An 18011-nucleotide genomic window follows, 5' to 3' on the forward strand; every position below is an offset into this window, starting at 1 on the left:
AAACTTAGGGAGGAGTATAGGAAAGAGCACACACTGCAAGCTATTCTTTGTTATGGTTTTCTAACTTCTAGCAAACTGCACATTTAGGGATTTCCAGTGCTGAAGATTGCTGACTATCACGACTATCATGTATGTATATAATATACAGTTATTTCACGAATACAAGCCGCACCATTTTGACTAAAATTTGGCTCCCACACCGGAAATGTGGCTAATACTCAGGAGCGGCTAATATGTGAATAAAAACTTGCCAGTAAAAGCCAGCATTTTGCAATTGTTACAAATTGTTACTCTGTTGCGCCACGGGTGGAGCTGCTCCATGCAGGCAGCACAGGGGGTGGGGAAGGCGGGGCAGCTCCCTCCTGCTTAGCCCTGCAGCTCGGGGGAAGCAGGGGCTCTCTCCTGCTTGACCCCGTGGCTCGGGGGAAGGCGGGGCAGCTCTCTCCTGCTTGGCCCCACGGCTCGGGGGGCTCCCGTCCCCGCATGCCGCCGCCGCAGGAGCAGGCAGGCTACGTCCCCGCGTCCCATCGCTGCCGCGGGTGCTGGCAGGCTATGTGCCCCCCCTGCCACCGCAAGGCAGCGCTGGGCCAGGGCGAGCAAGCCCAATGGTGGCGGCGGCCGGCCCCGAGTGGCCCCACTGAGCGGCAGCACTGAGCTGGGCCACCCAGCCCTGTCAGCAGCCCCAAGCCCTCATGGCCCGAGCCGAGCCAGTAAACCCCGCCCTGCCACAGTTCTGTTACTATTTGGCAACTTTGTTGCACGCGGGTCCTCACTGCTAACGACAGAGCGGCTTATACTCAGGTGCGGCTTATTTATGGACAAAGAACGAAATGTTTGCCAACACCCGGCGATGCAGCTTATACTCAGTGCGGCTTGTATTCGTGAATTTACTGTATACAGACAGGGCTGACCTTGAGTGTGTGTGATGTTTCCTGTGGCATTCTGTGACTTGGTTATGTACTGTGGGTTTTTTTTTTCTTTTGGTTTTGTTTTTAAAGACCATTTCATTCTGTTTGCTTTTCATAGTTTTGTGTGATAATTTAGCAGGATGCTTCTTCTATCACGCATCCAAACCTACTCCTCGCTCCCTTCTTTATGCCACCTGACATTCTGCAGACTTCTGTCATACCCTCCTTCAGTCTTCAACAAAAAATTGGATCTGTCTTTTTTTCTAGCTTTAACTTTCTTTTATTGTAGGAGCTGTTGTCTGTGCCTTGAATAATCCAACTGAATCATTTTGTCAGTGGAAGGGAGGAATGAGCAGAACATACTCAATGTCTGGGTACACCATTGATTTATAAAGCACTCTGATATTTTCTCTTTGGTAGAGGTTTTTATTACTTTTATTTTTTTTTTTAAGAGCTTCTAATCTTCCATTGTAACATTTTTGATGACATGAACAAAATTTACAACCTGAACAAACTTGTATTTCTTATTTACCATCTGAATATCCACTATGCTGCCTCTAGTTATTACTAGAACTTCCTGAAAAACTTTAAGAAATCTGTTGTAGTGATTTCATAATTTCTATGTGATATGTCTGTGTTTTCCAGAAAACATCTCTTGCTTTTTTAATATAAGCTACCTCCTTAAATTTACTGTGTTACTGATGTCAGCTCTGGTCTCACGCATTCCATGCATATTTCTCAGGTGAAGCAACCTGTAATATGTTGCTGTCATGGACAGCACAATTTCCTTACTGACTCCCACCACTGAGTTATTTTTCTGGGATGCCAGATGCAGTGAGCTGGAGCACCGTATCACAGAAGACTCCACATGTGTGGACTGCAGTAAAGAAGGAGTGATTACTCTGTGATTTACACCTTTTTAGTAGGTGGTAGATTACTAAGGTGACATGAAAATGGGTGTGCTGCTGCATTTTACCCAGGTGCTGTTGTCTTTATGCCTGGGCAGTGCCCATTCTGATCAGAAAAAAAAGATTTCTCAGTTGCATGCCTCTCTCTCTCCGCTCTTCCCAATGAGGCTTTATAGTTTCTTGGGCACTCCTGAGTTCTGGCTCTGCCTCCCAGTGTAACTCCTTTTGGAAGTGCAAGCTGATACCCTTATTTACACATGGTATGGCCATTTCAGTGCATCTTCACTGCATGGTTGGTTTGGATACTGAGCATCATGATCTGAACACCAGGACTGGACTTTCTTTACTGATTCATACATGAGGAGCTCTGGTTCGCAGTTTTTTAGGCAGAGGTGGTCCTGGACTCTTTCTGGTGGGTTTGGGGTAGGTGTGGGAAGACTTCCCTGCTTTGTGGAGCTGTGGGAAAGGCAGCAGAGGTCTGTCAGCCCTTGAAGGGCTTTGTCTGAAGTCTCATTCCGGAATAGGCGTGTTACCTATTGAATGAAGTGTCTGCCAGAAGGCTTTGACCCATTTCAGTCCTGGGTCAGGAGGTTTTCTGACATGTCATAGGATTTGGACTAAACTCGGGGGTAAGAGAGTTCAGTCTTTGATGAAGACATACTTCCAGAACATATTTTGGCACGTGCTGCTTCCAGCAGTTTTCTTTCTTGGGAAATCTATCCTAAACAACACCTCTGGAATGGGGGGTGGTTCTCTGAAGCAATAGTCAGTACTGACACTATTTCAGGCCCATTTAACCTGTAGTGAGTGTGGTGCTGCCACAAGAGCATGACAGATATTTTGAAGAAGTGAGAAGATTCAACACTGAGACTGGTCGTTTGAAAGTAATTAAACAAGTATTCAGACATTTTTTAGAAATTCTGGGAAAGTAGAAGAGACTGAATTTTGGACTTTTATTAGGCAGAAGTGTTTTCAAAGCCAGGAGGGACTTGAGACCTGTAGCTGCTGCTTAAGTTTGATGCTAAGGGCTGTACTGTGCAAATTATAAAATTGTTATGTCCACTGTGTGCTTCTGCGAGCACTGTGGATTTTAAATTTTTTTTCTAGCAAGGCAAAGCCCTGAAAAATCTAATGAGGAAGGGACAGTAGTGAGTAGCTGATGTCAGCTCTCTGTAATGTTTGGTGTTTAAAAAAAGTTTGAGACTGGGAAAGAGAAGCAGTAGGGTAATGCAATGTATTGATTAGATTATTGCAGAGTAAATTGAAATTTCAAAAGACGCTTAAGTGAGTTTCTTATCTCTCTAAAAACCACAGCTAAAAAGCATTTTTTAATTTCCTCATCTTTGCATCTTTACCCAGTGTTAATAGAAATATTTTAAATTTGAATCTTTCCATTTAAAAACATGCTAATCACCTTTTCTCTGACTGCAGCAGAAATAACATTTTTATATTTTGTATCTTAGTCTGGATTGATGTTTGATTTATCTGATAATTGTAGGCTTTCACCTTATTTTTTCTTACACATTTTGTTTTTTTAAGTAAAACACATCACATATTCTTATTTTGACTAATTCATGGATAAACCTACAGTTGATATTGCTGTTGTACCTGGTATGGAAGTGAACCTGTTAAGTTTGCTTTGGGAAGACACTCAAACTTGTAATTTCCCTTGTGAAAGATAGATATATATATATGCATACACACACACATATATATATCTTGCTTATTTTGAGTGGTCCTTTTCAATTTGCAGGGATTGCATTGTATGGAAATTGCCCTGATGTTACTGCTGTGCAAAGTGCCCCGTTCCTAAAGAAAAAAGCAATGATTGTGCTCTCTCTAGAGGCAGAAGGTGGAATTGTTGTATGTGACTTCATGGATGATGTATGAGAGCACAAAAATTCTGATTTAATGACACTTTTTAAGTGCAGCCTGAGCTGGAAAAACATTTTAAAAAAATTATTCTGTATCTGTAAATAATCTGCAAATAAATCAATAAATCTGTGAAATAAAACCAGCTGGAAATAATACAATTAAATCTGCCTGCTCTTATGACTGAGTGTCCTGGACATGTTTTACAGAAACAGTAGAAGGAGAATTTAGAAGGAGAATTCTCTTTTTCTCACTCTTTTTTTTTTTTTTTTTTTTTTTCTCCTTAAAAAGCACACTAGCACCACCATCTTGATATGTAGCCAAGGGAGAAAAGGATGGAGGTTGAGACATTGACAGGCTGCTTGTGCTGCTGCTAAGGTAGCTCCTAACTTGTGATTTAGTGGTGAAATAATGATGTGCAATAATTTTGAACAGTCTCTCTGTCTTCTAGTCATAAATCTCCTTTGCTAGGAAGAATAGGCACAATGTCTGCTTTTTCCTTGCTGGATGCTGTCCATGTTTAGGTGGCTTTGCGTACAGGAGGCAATTTGTGCTGCAAATGCACAGCTCTTCTCATATCCATCTGCCATCCTTTTCGTCTGTGCCAGTAGCAACTCCATATAAATCCTGTAGTGCTTATGGTCACAGGAAGCATCTCTTGGATAAAGGATAGAAAGAGCTTCTGCAAACATGCCGATATATATATATATCTCTTTTTTTTTTTTTTTCAAGAGTAGAGCCTCGGGTTTTTCTTCCTGTCGGTTCTGCTACAATCACACTTCTTTTATTGTGCAAAGGATGTATACCCATTTTTAACTGTGTTGCTGAGTTAACCACTCAGGAGAAATGCTGGACAATTCCAAACTCTGGCATCATTGGAGAGGAGTTGTTACATCATAACCTTTTTTAATGCAGGTTGCAAGTAAAAATTTTCTTTTGCAGTGTTTAATCTGCTTTAAAAAGCAAAATTGGATACACAGATTTAAACTCACACCTGCTTTTATACCTGCTGATTTGTGACATGAGACAAGATGTGTCTCATGTACTAACAACAAAACCCTTTTTCTCTTTTTTTAAGTGACTAAATAATCTGATGCTTTTGAAGTTCTCAACACTGCAGAAGAATTATGGCATTTATTAAAGGGTTTGAATATGCAATTAAGCATCTAATTTTAAACCTGCACACTCAATAATGTTGGACTTTGCTACCAAGTTACTTCCTTTTATGGTATCTGCCAACTGCTGACGTATGCATTAGTGCATTTGACATATTAATGCATTTTAGTAATGGAGGTACCTGATCAAGCAGCAGCCAAATGACCACAGAATAAATGTCTGAGTTGAAATCAGAACCTGCCATAAACAACAGAAAACTGCTTACCTTTATCTTGCACTGAAATCCCTATTCCCATTGGACTTGAAAAACTGGGCCTTGTTGTTGGAGCCCTTGCAGTCTTAAGACCCAGCATGCCCCCTCTCATCCATTACCACACACATTATTTTCTTGGGCCTTCTTGATGCCTTTTCCTCCTCCTTTCCTGGGCTCATTTTTCCAGGATAGTAATATGTTCCTGTAATTCTAATTCAGCATATTCTGACCTGCTCATAAATTGAAATAAAATATTTGGCTGTTACTAATATACTCTAGCCTACCTGGTCCTAATGAGATACAGGCCTTTCCCAGCTCCCTTTTGAGCTGACTGGAGCAGTGAAGGTGGCTGTGCACCGTCTGTGCTCACTGAATTACTGCAGGCACTCCCCAGTTGTTGCTGATCTTGGCTTTCCAGTATTGCTTACCTATCAGTCACTTGCCAGATTCTGTACGCTGGATGCTCGTTGAGATGACATTTGAATATAGCCCAGTTCTTCCCACTGGGGAGGTGTGAAACCAGTGAGAGAAGTGGCATTCTCAGCTCCAGCAGATACAGGAGTGTCACCCAGTTTGTACTGATCTGTTGAACAGCAAACCTGTCATGTAAGGGACAGTCAGAAAATTATGAGGCAGGCGTTCAACACTGCAGCAGCAATCTCAGTATTTAACATGCTGAGAACACAGGCTAATCATGGAAAGCTTGTCTAGATGTCTGTATTCCTTCGGCTCCTGAGGTATTTTGCAGATGCTGATGGACAGTGTGAACTTTAAATCAATTTATTGCGTATGTTTACATATGCAGCGAAACCATTTGCCATATCATTTAACTACACTGAGTGAATTGTTGACCATGAGCTGATCTGACCTTTTCAGGCTTAATCAAGAAATCTGAAATATTATTTTAGCCTGTCAGCTCCAGTAATATGCTGTAAGAGTATCTAGATCTAACTGAAAATGTCAAATGTGCTATAATATGCAACCCATCAAAGTTACGATGCAGGAACCAGTTAAGAATATAAATCTGTAACATCTGTGATGCATCTCAATTGCCTGGGTGAGTTGTTCTGCCATTGATACATGCTAGCTAAAAATGTGGGTTAAAAGCAATTCTTTGGAATACGTGTGAGATGTACAGCCTCCTAAATATTCAAATGATCTTGAAGAGGGGTGACAACCCCAGGTTAGAATACTACTGGAAAAAACAGGGCCTAGCATGAATCTTCGTGCTCTAGGGAATGTCTTGCTAGCTTTAGTGTGTGGTAATGTAAGATTAGTGGTTTTGTGTAATCTCAGAATTTTTCTTTTTAATTTTAATAACTTGCTGCTTGTGCAGATTTTGCCCTTTTGAATAATAATAATCCATTATATAAGCTGAGGTATCCATGTCAATCTTACTGCATTTAGTAGTAAAAATTTTTCATAAGCTTGTGCATTTCATGGAAGATTTACTTCTATATTTTAAAGTGTTCTAAAAACCAACACTTATAAGCAGAGTATTTAATGATGTTTAATTTCTTTTTCTTACCTTTGAAATTTCTGTTATTGGTATTTTATAAGACACTCAGATCTAGGATAAATCTGCCTTTAAGAATTTTGTTATCAAGCACAAGATGAATTGTTTATCAGTGTAATTTCTGGATGATTAATTTAAATTTGGATTAAAGTGGATGGATGTAATGAAAAACAACTTTTTTATCCTAAGAAAATGGTATTTTGTTAGCTAAACAGTCTATCAAAATTGTTTAGCTTTAAAACACTTGTTACACTAAAATTGAGTTGTTTTTTATCTGATTGAGGTTAGTTCATGCAATTTGAGGTGCTATTAACTGAATTGCTACCATTAGTAAAATGTTGTTGGAAATAGAATTAAAATGAACTATGAAGCATTGCTGAACCGATAACTTTGCATTGCAAATTCTGTGTTTTAAAGAATCCACTTAACACTATTTGAAGTGTTCTCACAAGGCAATGCTGCCCTCCCCTGGTATGCTGCAAAAACCAGGAATTTTTATCCCAGTCTGAGCCAGTTCTAGAGCTTCCTGTTGAAGACAAATTGGTGGATTGGTGAAAACAGTGGGGGAAAATGCTCCTGAACAGATCATTATATGCTTTCTCTGTTAAGAGAGAAGGAAAACGCTAAACAAACCGGATATTTGTGCAGTTCTTTTATGTATGTGTGATGCAGATGTTAATGAATGTACAAATAACATACATCGAACCTACTGTCAGTACATGATAGAGGGCTGAATTAAGTTTGTGTGGCAATTTGCAGGATGAACTGAAGACAAAATAAACAGATGCCAGGTGGTAGGAGGACCAATTTCAAGACACTTTTCTTTAACAGTATAGTTTTTCCTTGTAAACATGAATGATAAATCTCTATGCATTATGTATTTGTTCAGTTCTGCAAAAAAGAAGTAAATGTGACCATGGCCAGCAGCTTGTATGGGAATAGGATCAGCTCTTCTGCAAATGAAGCTGTAGCAAAACCATCATCTGCTGTCAGGGTCTGTTGAAAGATATCACTACCAGCTCAGGAGTCCCTTCACTGCACAGTCCTGAGAGCTGAGGGAGGTGGTCCAAGGAAACATTACTGTTGCATGGTCTATTCTTTAATGTATTTCCTCAGATGTCTGGTACTAACTCCTGCTGGAGATAGGATATTGGGATAGAAGGTTCTTTAGACTGTCCAGCTGTGGCTGTTATGCATTAAATGTGTTGCTATTTGCTTTAATTTTGTAATCCTTCCATTTCTCACTGCTAGGCAATTTCACTAGATAGCAGAAAGAGATAAGCCTTGTTGCAAATACAGGAATTTTAGTTCCCACATCTGAGTCCAAAAGTGTGTGGGGTGGGCTTTGCTTTTTGTTTGTTTCTTTGTTTCAAGGTATCAAGTACCACTTTCTTTTTACGGTTAAGATTTTTCTAATTGCTGGACAACTTGCAAAACACACAACATTTTTTTCCTGTGGCATATGACTTGACATTTGTTTTGCTTGCTCTTCATTCCTTTTAATGCATTGGAGATCACCTAGCAGTGGAGAAAACTGGAGAGAGTATGTTAAAACCTCTGTTTCATGTTCTTCTTTGTGTCTTTGATGTGAACAGATTGCCACATCAGCAGGCAGGTTTTTTCCCCAGACTAGTTTGCTTGAGGACTTTGCTTGAGTGTGAGTCCTTGTCTACTATTTAGGGTCAAGTCACTTGGGAAATGTTTTAAGAACATATGGAATATAATGACATTCCCAATCTGACTTGCTCTTCTCCAATTACAGTTATATGTTGTAGTGGTATTGATATTTTACTATAAGCTTTTACAGTAAGGTCTAGAAGTTGTTCTGTGTCTGTGGTGCCTGCCAATCCACAGAGCAGGTGTGGACAATTGTGAGCTCAACTCCAACTGGTAAGTTAACTGTGACTGTGGCAGGTAGAACCTGAAGATCCCAGTGGTCTTTCACAGGCTGTTATTTCTAAAGTGACTTTGCTGGCAGCAAAACAGAGGTATTTGCCTTCGTGCACATCAGCAAGTAAGTTGCAATAATCAATCCTTTTGGGAGCTAGCTGTAAAGCCACTGCAAGTATGGCTCCAAACTAGTCGAAGGTTGAGCTAAATCAACAGATAAGATGCCTTTCCCGTTGTGACACCCTGCCACAGTAAAACCAGTTTTATATGTTCTTTTTTGTTAGATCAGTGTTTTGCCAGTGCAGCATTCATCTCATTGAATGGTTCATGTGAATAGCAGTGGCTCCTTGACCTCGAACTAATGTATGAGGTCTAGAACTGTGTAACAGTTTTCTTTCTTCTTCATAACTTTTGCAGGTATTGGGGCTGCTGGTGTGGACCCTCATTGCTGGAACAGAATACTTTCTATACCCAGCCTTCGGCTGGGTGATGTTTGTAGCTGTGTTTTACTGGGTTCTCACCGTCTTCTTTCTGATCATCTACATGACAATGACCTACACCAGGATCCCACAGGTGCCATGGACCATGGTGGTAAATATACCCATTCTTTGTCCTTTTAGGTTTACTGGGTTTTGAAGAGAATAAAATTTTGGTGCATTCATGTATATTTAACCAACTCTATTTGTACTCTTTGCAGATTTTTCCCTAATTACTCTGTGGCTGCATACCTGCAGTGTTTTACTTTCATACTACCCAGACACTTTCAAAACACTTTTTCTATGATGTTTCACCATTTTGTTCAGCAGTTGATGTAGTGACTTGATTTTTAATGTGTGTGTGATTGATACTTTATGCACAGTGACCTCTTTTTCTCTCTGTAGTGGTTACATCCCATGAAGAATAAGTCTGTTGCTGCCTCTGAGCTAACAGGCCCGGCCATATGGCTTAAACAGCAGAAATCCCTACTGGAATCAGCACCATGCATTAGAAGCAGGACTTGGGCTCTTAAAATATGAGTCTTCCTCTGCTAAAGTTAAAGCCAGGATAGTTCAGCGGTAGCAGCACTCTGACAATCCAAACTTCTACTGTGAAAATAGTGCTGCAAATTATATATATGTAAAATATGTACCATGTAATCCTTTGCTTTGAGCTCAAGAGTTAAAGCAAATCAGATAAACAGCTACTGTAATTACAGAAAAATTTCACAGGCACTTAAAATGCAGATCCAGTTTTTATGGTTTGAGCAAACCTGGCCAGCTCTAACTCTCAACAGTATATTTTTACCTCATTTGCATAACAGCCTGATCTTCAGGGTAGTAGATCCTAAAAGTCATTGTCATTTCAGCCAACTGGCTATTTGTGATCCATCTAAGAATCACTATAAATTTTATCTTTGCACTTGTTGGATACAGCGAGATACTGTTCTTTTTCTTTTTTTTTTTTTTCCAAACAGCTAAATATTATTGACTAGAATTCTGTTAATTTTATGATGAAATGTATTTGACTTCCATAGTGCTAACAGCCTGTTATCAGCTATATTGTGTATGTGACTAAAATTGAATACTAGAATAGCCTTCTCTTTTAGTGTTCCCATTTGCTGCTGCAATAAATAGCCAGCTATAGCAATTGCTAATAAGAACAACCAGGATTATGTTCAGATAGCTTCTCTATTTTCAAGTTTCATAGCCAGCAATTACCATTTAGGCTGTAACACTGCTATAGAAATGTTGGATTATTTCAATTACAGCAGTAATGTGTCTGGGTACATTTAAAGGTGGGGGGTTGGTTGGGTTTTTTTCCCCTATTGCATTACATGTAAGTAAAGTACTTTCAAAGGGAAAGCATCTTTGTAACCATTTGAATAAAGCTTTAGTCATTGCCTTTCTTTCATCAGTTGAGTGTTATTATGAGACAACTGCACATAAATGAGTTGCCCATGATCTATGTGGCAGACAAACTGGAATATTTGATTTGTTTCTATTTCATATCGAGTGTATTTCTTGCTCTGAGTTTCAAATAGATTGTAGATGTACATAAATGCAAGTCCAAAAGGTAGTCTTCTTTTATATAAAAGGGTCATATAAAGAGAAAATAAATACAAAATAAATAAAAGATACTTGTATTACAGCTTGTTTTGCCCTAAGGTATTAAAAGAGCTTTTGGGAACAGCCCTTGAACTGGTCCTCTGCTGCTCCTGTATAGCCAAGAGGAACACTGAGTCTCTTTTTCAGAGAGGTGCTTTTAAAGTCTTTGTTGGAATGAGCATGACACACACCTTTGTGTGTGAGTTTACACCCATCTTTACCCTATTCTCTGAAGAATCCTGAATTTCAATATCTGCCAGTTATTGCTCTACCTCCTTAGGCAACAGTTAGCTTAAACTGTTCCTATTGTATGTAGTATCCAAAATTACATCTGGACCTCTCTGTCATAAATTCTCTTTTTGCAGGTTAAGCACATTACCAAATTGCTTAAGATACAGTTACTTTTACTGCAAATTAACCCAAAATACGTGCTTCAAAACTGACTCTCCTTCATAGTGCAAGTTTTTTGCTAAAACAATCAATGGAAGCTTTTAAAATCTGGTGAATTTGAATTTAAGAAGCAGATGGTAATTTAGCATGAACCATTTGGTTTGAGTAATATATTGGCAGTAAAGGCCTAGTCAGCTTGCACTGCATTCCATCTTCCCCAACAGTGTTATTTCCCTGAGCAGCACTTCTCAGAAATTATGTGGTTTTTTCTTTTCTACATGACAAGATATTGCAGGGATTTGTAGCTTTCCAGGGTAATTGAGTCTTTTTGGAATGGGAAATCTGAAAATAACAACGAATACACTAGGTAATCAAATCAAGAGTTTCTAAATAAGTGCATTACAGAAATTCACCTGAACCTGCCAATTGTTGGCATCTCATCCTAAAATTGACAGTTTGATATTTTCTTGTTGTAATGCCCAGATAAAACAAGAGGTGAGATCTGTGAATAGAAATAGCATCTTTTATTAGACGCACTGATATAGGTGAGATGAACCCCCACTCATTTGTAAGTGTGTGAATCAAATCTCAAGTGCCAGTCCTTGGACTCCATCTGAGTGCTGAGGCACTTGCCCAGCCCAGTTCCCTGTGGAAGGGTAAGTGGATATTTTCCACTGTTCCTTCTGAACTTCTCTTTTTGAGCTGCAGCTTTTTTTAGATTTCGACAAAATTGATAAAAAGTGAATTAAATTGTTTGTAATTAGTATAAATTCCTAGCATCCACTGGGTCACATGGTGTGAATTAGGAAGTTGAAGCTGCACCAGTATGGCAACATTTATACAGCTAGAGCAACAGAGTTAAAGGTTATATTTGTGTGACACTCTGAGTGCAAAACTCAGAAGCTGAAGGGAGCTGATTATGTACCACCTGAGGTCCAGGTCTATATTGAGTTATCAATTCCTGCAATTGTAACTAGATGCAAAGCGTGTCACAGGCATTCCACTTAAACATGGCACCAAATTTGTATGCCTTAGACAAGTAGCAGAGTGGAGTTTGAGGGGATTTTTTTTTTTTTTTAAAAAGAAGAAACTTCCATGACCAAGTAGTAAGAAAGTAAAGGACAAAGTATTTAAATCGTGTACTTCAAAAAAACCCTCATACATTTTTCTCTTTCATCTTCTTAGACATCTGTTCTCTCTTCCTTTCCTGCTCTTTCTCACATGCAAAAATCAAACTAACTTTTTGTTTGCTCTTGGTAGTGTTATGTGAGGTCATTGTTACCTGCTTTGCTTCTTTCTTAGTAATAAATATAAGTACCCTGAGACATTAACTTTTCCTCTTGAAAGACAAAATGCAGCATCTGCCATGGGTCTTGATGACCCATGTAGTCCATTCAGACTGTTCTCCTCCTTAGATTTACCTGTCTCTTTCTCCTCTTAAAAACAGACAGAAGGGAAAGGCACTGAGAGATGGAAGAATACTACTGAGAAAAAAAATCACTCTTTATCTCCTTCAGTAGTGTAGAAAACAAAGTTTTGGTAGCTTTATAAATATTCTCCATATGCCAGGAGTTGTTGATTCCTATCTTTGTGTAGATTATAAATGTAATCAAAGTGCAGTTTCGTCTTGTTTCTTTTTTTATGTTTTTTATCATGTAGTGTCATATTCTGACTGCCTAACCCTTAGATTGTGGTAACCAAACTGAGTCCTTATTTTCACTTTCGGAAAATCACAGTGCACCAACTTTAGACTTTTCTGGATTTAGTGTGATGGAGAGAACAGTTTGTTCAAAATATTGCTTAATGTTTATGGATCTTCAAAGCATTTAAATTTTAGTCTTACAGATAGAAACATGAAAGAAGGCAAAAATAGTTAAGAGTGACATTTCTAGTGTACACTGCATATGTTCAGTGTATTTCAGAAGAGAGTTTTGTAATGTTGGAAAACAAATGCCTATGCATATTAATGATGTATGTTTGTCTTTTCAACAGGGTCTGTGTTTTAATGGAAGTGCCTTTGTTTTGTATCTCATTGCTGCCATTGTAGATGCATCTTCAGTTACCAAAGATCTGGACAATCACAATTACAACAGCTGGGCAGCTTCTTCAGTGAGTTAATTTTTTGTTTAAAACAGTTCTACGTCCAATAAAATTATAGCAAATGAAGTCTCATTGGAAGTGTGGGTTGAAGTTGCAGGTGTTCTGCATTTTGGAAAGCTGCAGACTGATACAGGTCACACACAAAACTTCCAAGTAGCTGCAATTTAGTTCATCATTTTTAGAGGTGACTAAAAATCAACCAGGAGATGACAGTCACATCAGAAAAGGCAGTAATGTTTTTAAGATCACACTGATTTCCTCCTCCCTTGCCCCCATTTATTACCAGCTCTCTGGCTGAGGTCAGAGCCTGCACATCAGAGCAGACAAAAAAGATTGTGTGAGCATCGAGTCACCTCAATGCACTTGGACAACTTCAAAAGCAGTTTAAACTAACTCAGCCAACTTTGCATACTTATAGGTAAGATGCATTCAGCTTTCTGTGGGCTGAACCATTGTCCACATTGCCCACACAGCACCTTGAGAAAGCCCTGGAATGCTACCACTGTTTCCACAATGATCTTCCTGTTACAGCTTCAACTTTTGATGGTCTTTCCCTTGAGTTGCAAGGGCAACAAGAGAAAAATCACTAATTAGTCTGACATTACTATCTTAGTACTTAAATTTAGAAATCCAAAACAGTCAAAGTGGATGAAAAATAACTTCAAAACAAAAAAGGAACAGAAAAGAGCCTTGTCACCTTTTGAGTTAGGTGAACACATTCACTAGCAAAGGTAAGGGGGTTGTAAAATAACTTTTTTCATGTTGTGGCAACTGGAGTCAAATTCAATTTTATGCAGGAATTCTAAATTATTGAGTGTTCATGCTTCTGCAGTTGTCCTCCTGACTATTCACTAATCCTGTCTGAAGCTTATATTATATGGCCATGAACACAGGAACTTGAACACCTGCTCTGTTTTTGTCCTGGGGATTGGATCATTAAATCCCTGTCATTTCAGTGGTGTTCAGGGTCTTCTCCTCTTGGCAGTTTGTAACTACAGATCTGTTGCTCAGCCACTGCAGCTGACAGGAACTTGCTTGCTGCTAGATAAGCTTCCATGCTGATTCAGGTTTTATGCAAAATGTGTGAATGTTCAGTGTCTCATGGGAGGTTTGGATTCTCTTCTAATACTTCCTAATAATGTTTATCTAACACAGTGTCTAAATAAACTATTAAATGTGGATTCTTGCTTTCAAAATCCATTAAGGGTTTCATGGATAGAGGATTTAGCAAATCATCTATCCCCAATAGTCATTCTGTTAGAAAGATTTTAGATGATGCTTTTATTTAATAAGAAACAAGATAATTGGAAAAAGAAGAATGCTACAGTTTTTTATTGTAATAAGATTTTACATCATCATCTGCAGTTTTTTGGTGTTACAGATTAAATTTGCATTAGGCAGTGCTCACCAAGAGCCCTCTGTTGAAAGGCTTAGATTTGCTGTCTGGATGAATGTTCAGCAGTGCCTACCCATGCCAGTGATGGCATATAAGCCAGGAACAACTGTAAAATCATAAAATATTTTTAGGCTGGAAGGGACTTCTTGGAGGTCATCTGGTCCCACTCTCTCCACTCCACAGCAGGGCTCAGCTCATATCAGGCTACCAGAGCCTTGTCCACTTGAATTTGAGTACAGTAAATTCACGAATACAAGCCGCACGGAATATAAGCCGCACTGCTGGTGTGTTGGCAACATTGTTGCCTTTGTTTAATAGATAAGCCGCACCCGGAATATTAGCCGCACTTTAGTTCGCAGCGAACTTTCACAAAGTCGTCATTTAGTAACACAATCGTGGGATCGCCGGGGCTTACTGGCTTACTGCCGACCTCAGAAACATTGTTTCCAAGTGAAAAAAGACACACCCTTTATTTACAAGCCGAAAAAGACAGGAACAATAGTGTGGTCATTTTGTGAGCATTCCCAATGGATCTGCGTTGCCTTTAAACAGCCGCTCAGCCGCGCGGGCAGGCAGCTGAGCTCCGAGCGGAGCCACATCTCCGTGCTGGCACAGGAGCGGCCGCTCTGGCCCTCGCGGCCCGCGGGGGGGAGCGGCCTCGTTTTAGCCCTCGCAGCCCGCGGGGGGAGGGGCCGTTGTAGTCCTCGCAGCCGGGCGGGGCGAGCAGCCGTTGTAGCCCTCGCAGCCCCGCGGGGGGAGTGGCCGTTGTAGCCCTCGCAGCCCGCAGGGGGAGCGGCCGTTGTAGCCCTCTCCCTGCGAGCCGAGTGGCCGTTCTACCCCTCTCCCTGAGGGGAGAGAGGCTCCCCCAGCCCTCTCCCTGCGAGCCCAGCCAGCCCCGTAGCCGCACAAGACTGAAAACACTTTAAAAAGTACAGAGAAATATCACACACTTTTATCGAACTGCCAAGGTAACTCACCCCGATAACAACCCCCGCCCCTCAGTAACGCCGCCATCCACAGGCAGGCAATAAGCTGTTCTCTGATTGGTTCATCATCGGAACAACGGGAAACCATGGATTTCAGACTGTTTTGGCTCGGGACTGGACCAGCATGATACTAAGTAAGGGCAGATATCACATTTTTGTCCATAGATTAGCCGCACCGGAATATTGGCCGCATTTCCGGGTTTCCACCAAAATTTTAGTCTTCTTGCTGCGGCTTGTATTCGTGAAATTACTGTATTTCCAAATATGGCTATTCCACAATGCCTGTGTGCCTGATCAAGCACACTGTGATGATTTTTTTTTTCTTAGTATCTAATTGAAATTTCCTGTCCTGTAACTTATGTTTGTTCCTTCTTGTCCTATCATTGCTCACCTCTTAGAAAAGTGATGTTAATCTTATTTGCAGTGAGAGCTTTAGTTGATTCAGTTACTAGCACAAAACATTCTGGTATTGTCATTAAGACCATGTTGAATATTTTCTGTTTTGAAAAACATGCAGTGATTAACTAGTGCTGAACTGGACTTTATCAGCACAAATGAAATAAATCTAGCCTGCTATAGAAGGCTTATTCTGGTATCAATTTCTGACAAAGTAGTAATATGACAGTGTGGTTGCTGTCACTGAGGAATATCATTATTCATCAGTAGAGGACCTCTGGAATTGGTAACCTAATCAGCAGTGCTGTTTGAGATCAAGTCTGGGTCTGCATTGGAATCCAAGCTTTCTCTGTAAGCAAACAGATGCGTTGTGAGCCTGCTGAGGTACAGGTGGGCTGTAAGCAATATCTGGGACAGAGCAGCAGGGCAGGAGTGTTAGCTGGAACTCACATTGTCCCACAGACAATTCCTCAGCCTCTAAAAGTAGCAAGTATTTAGATTGGTGGCAGTCCAATCTGTAAGATCCGTACTGAGACAGTATAATGAGGAATTTATTTTAAAAGTTGAAATATGTCATGTTTTGTCTGCTCAAGCCCATATTTCTACACACAGCTTATTTTTACACAGTGTTGACTGAGATGGCCACACAAGCACAAGGAGGTGAGAGTGTGCCATTTTTGTCAGCTTGCTATTTTCCTTTTTCCCAAGTCCCATAACTGTTTTGGTTTTGTTTTGGTTTTTTTTCTTAGAAATTACGGTGCTCTCAAATGTATTTATTTCCTAAACTATTTTTTTCTCTCTCTCAACAGTTCTTTGCCTTCGTGGTTACCTCCTGCTATGCTGGAAATACATATTTTAGCTTTATATCCTGGCGATCACGAACGTTGCAGTAAATACTTTGTTAAAGTGAATTTTGTAGTGTAAAGTACCTTGAGGATTATTCACTTTTGATAAAAGGCTGGAAGAGGGGTGAGGTATTTTTGAACATTTCCCTTAGAATTTACACAATATAAACCGAGATCAAATTATTATTTATAATAATGCTGTCTTTAGAGACATTTTTTACCCGACTTTGTACTATATAATAAAATTTCATATGCTTCTTTGAAAATTAACATGGTATTTTTCTAGACATTGTATAGTTGTTACTACTAGACCTTTAATAAATCTTACTCAATGTGCCACTTTTGTAAATGTAACTTTTTAAATGTTACTGAATGCAACCAAAACTAAGATTGATATTGTATCATTATTATGTATGAAAAGTGACATTGTGCAGGAAAAAACACCTTAAAGTTTAAAAAATAAATAAATAAATAATCCAACTGTACATGTTTTGTAAACTGGGAGTAGAAGATTGCTTTCTAAATTTCTTTTTCAGAGTATAATATATAAAACCAAGAATTCCAATGATACTGTGTGCATAATCTAACAGCTTCTCACATCATGAGGTTGCTTTTTGAACCTGTTACTGTAGGTCTGAAGCTCAGGTCCAAAGCTGAAGAAATGTTGTGCCTAGAACACATGATCTTAACAGGTTTCTCAGATCCAACAGGCTCCATAGCATGAGCCCAGACTAGTGCTCGGTGCTCAGCCTACTGAGGGTATCACAAATCTCTGGCTAAAGGTAACACTTCTTGTTTCTCAGCAGATTATGGTGGTTTGAGTTTTCTCCTCCTTAGATTAGGCCATTAATCTCTCTCATTAAAATCTGGGTTTCTAAATCCTATTAAATGATGTAAAGATTAAATCCACAGAAGAATTGTCAAGACACCAGTGCTACAAGCAAGGAATTTCCTCCCTCCTTTCCTGTCTACTGGCACCATCTGTAGCTTTTTAGTTTAACAAATGAAGTTGGCACTCCTATTTAAATAACTTTGAATCAAGCAGAAGTATGACAGAATATGACTTTCAAAACAGATACCTTTGAAAATTACTTTCAAATATAAATTACCTAAGGATTTTTTCCAGGAATTACATGGTGAGTGAAAGGTTGTGATTATTTTATGATGTTATTTGAAGTTTTCCTCACTTAAAACTACTGGTGAACCTTTTATTCTTGGATTATGAAGATCTGGACTCCCTTCTAGTCTTCAAAAGCTTATTTGATTGATAATATGTGGTAGTAGAGAAACCTTACTGCTTAAGAAAATTATTTCTCCCTGTAACTAAATGGTGTGTGGTTACTTACATATG

General features: G+C 39.5%; 1 protein-coding gene across 1 annotated transcript in view; it reads left to right on the forward strand.

The window, feature by feature from the left end:
- The window catches only part of CMTM8 (CKLF like MARVEL transmembrane domain containing 8), a 38196-nt gene extending 21110 nt beyond the window's left edge, over positions 1 to 17086 (forward strand). The window contains exons 2-4 of the mRNA XM_033056442.2: positions 8881 to 9054; positions 12930 to 13046; positions 16625 to 17086. Of these exons, the coding sequence (XP_032912333.1) occupies positions 8881 to 9054; positions 12930 to 13046; positions 16625 to 16708 (375 nt within the window). The 3' untranslated portion in view covers positions 16709 to 17086. The remainder of the gene's footprint in view (positions 1 to 8880; positions 9055 to 12929; positions 13047 to 16624) is intronic.
- Positions 17087 to 18011: the final 925 nt, after the last annotated feature.

The sequence above is a fragment of the Catharus ustulatus genome, chromosome 1, assembly GCF_009819885.2.
Source record: "Catharus ustulatus isolate bCatUst1 chromosome 1, bCatUst1.pri.v2, whole genome shotgun sequence".
Lineage (NCBI taxonomy): Eukaryota > Metazoa > Chordata > Aves > Passeriformes > Turdidae > Catharus > Catharus ustulatus.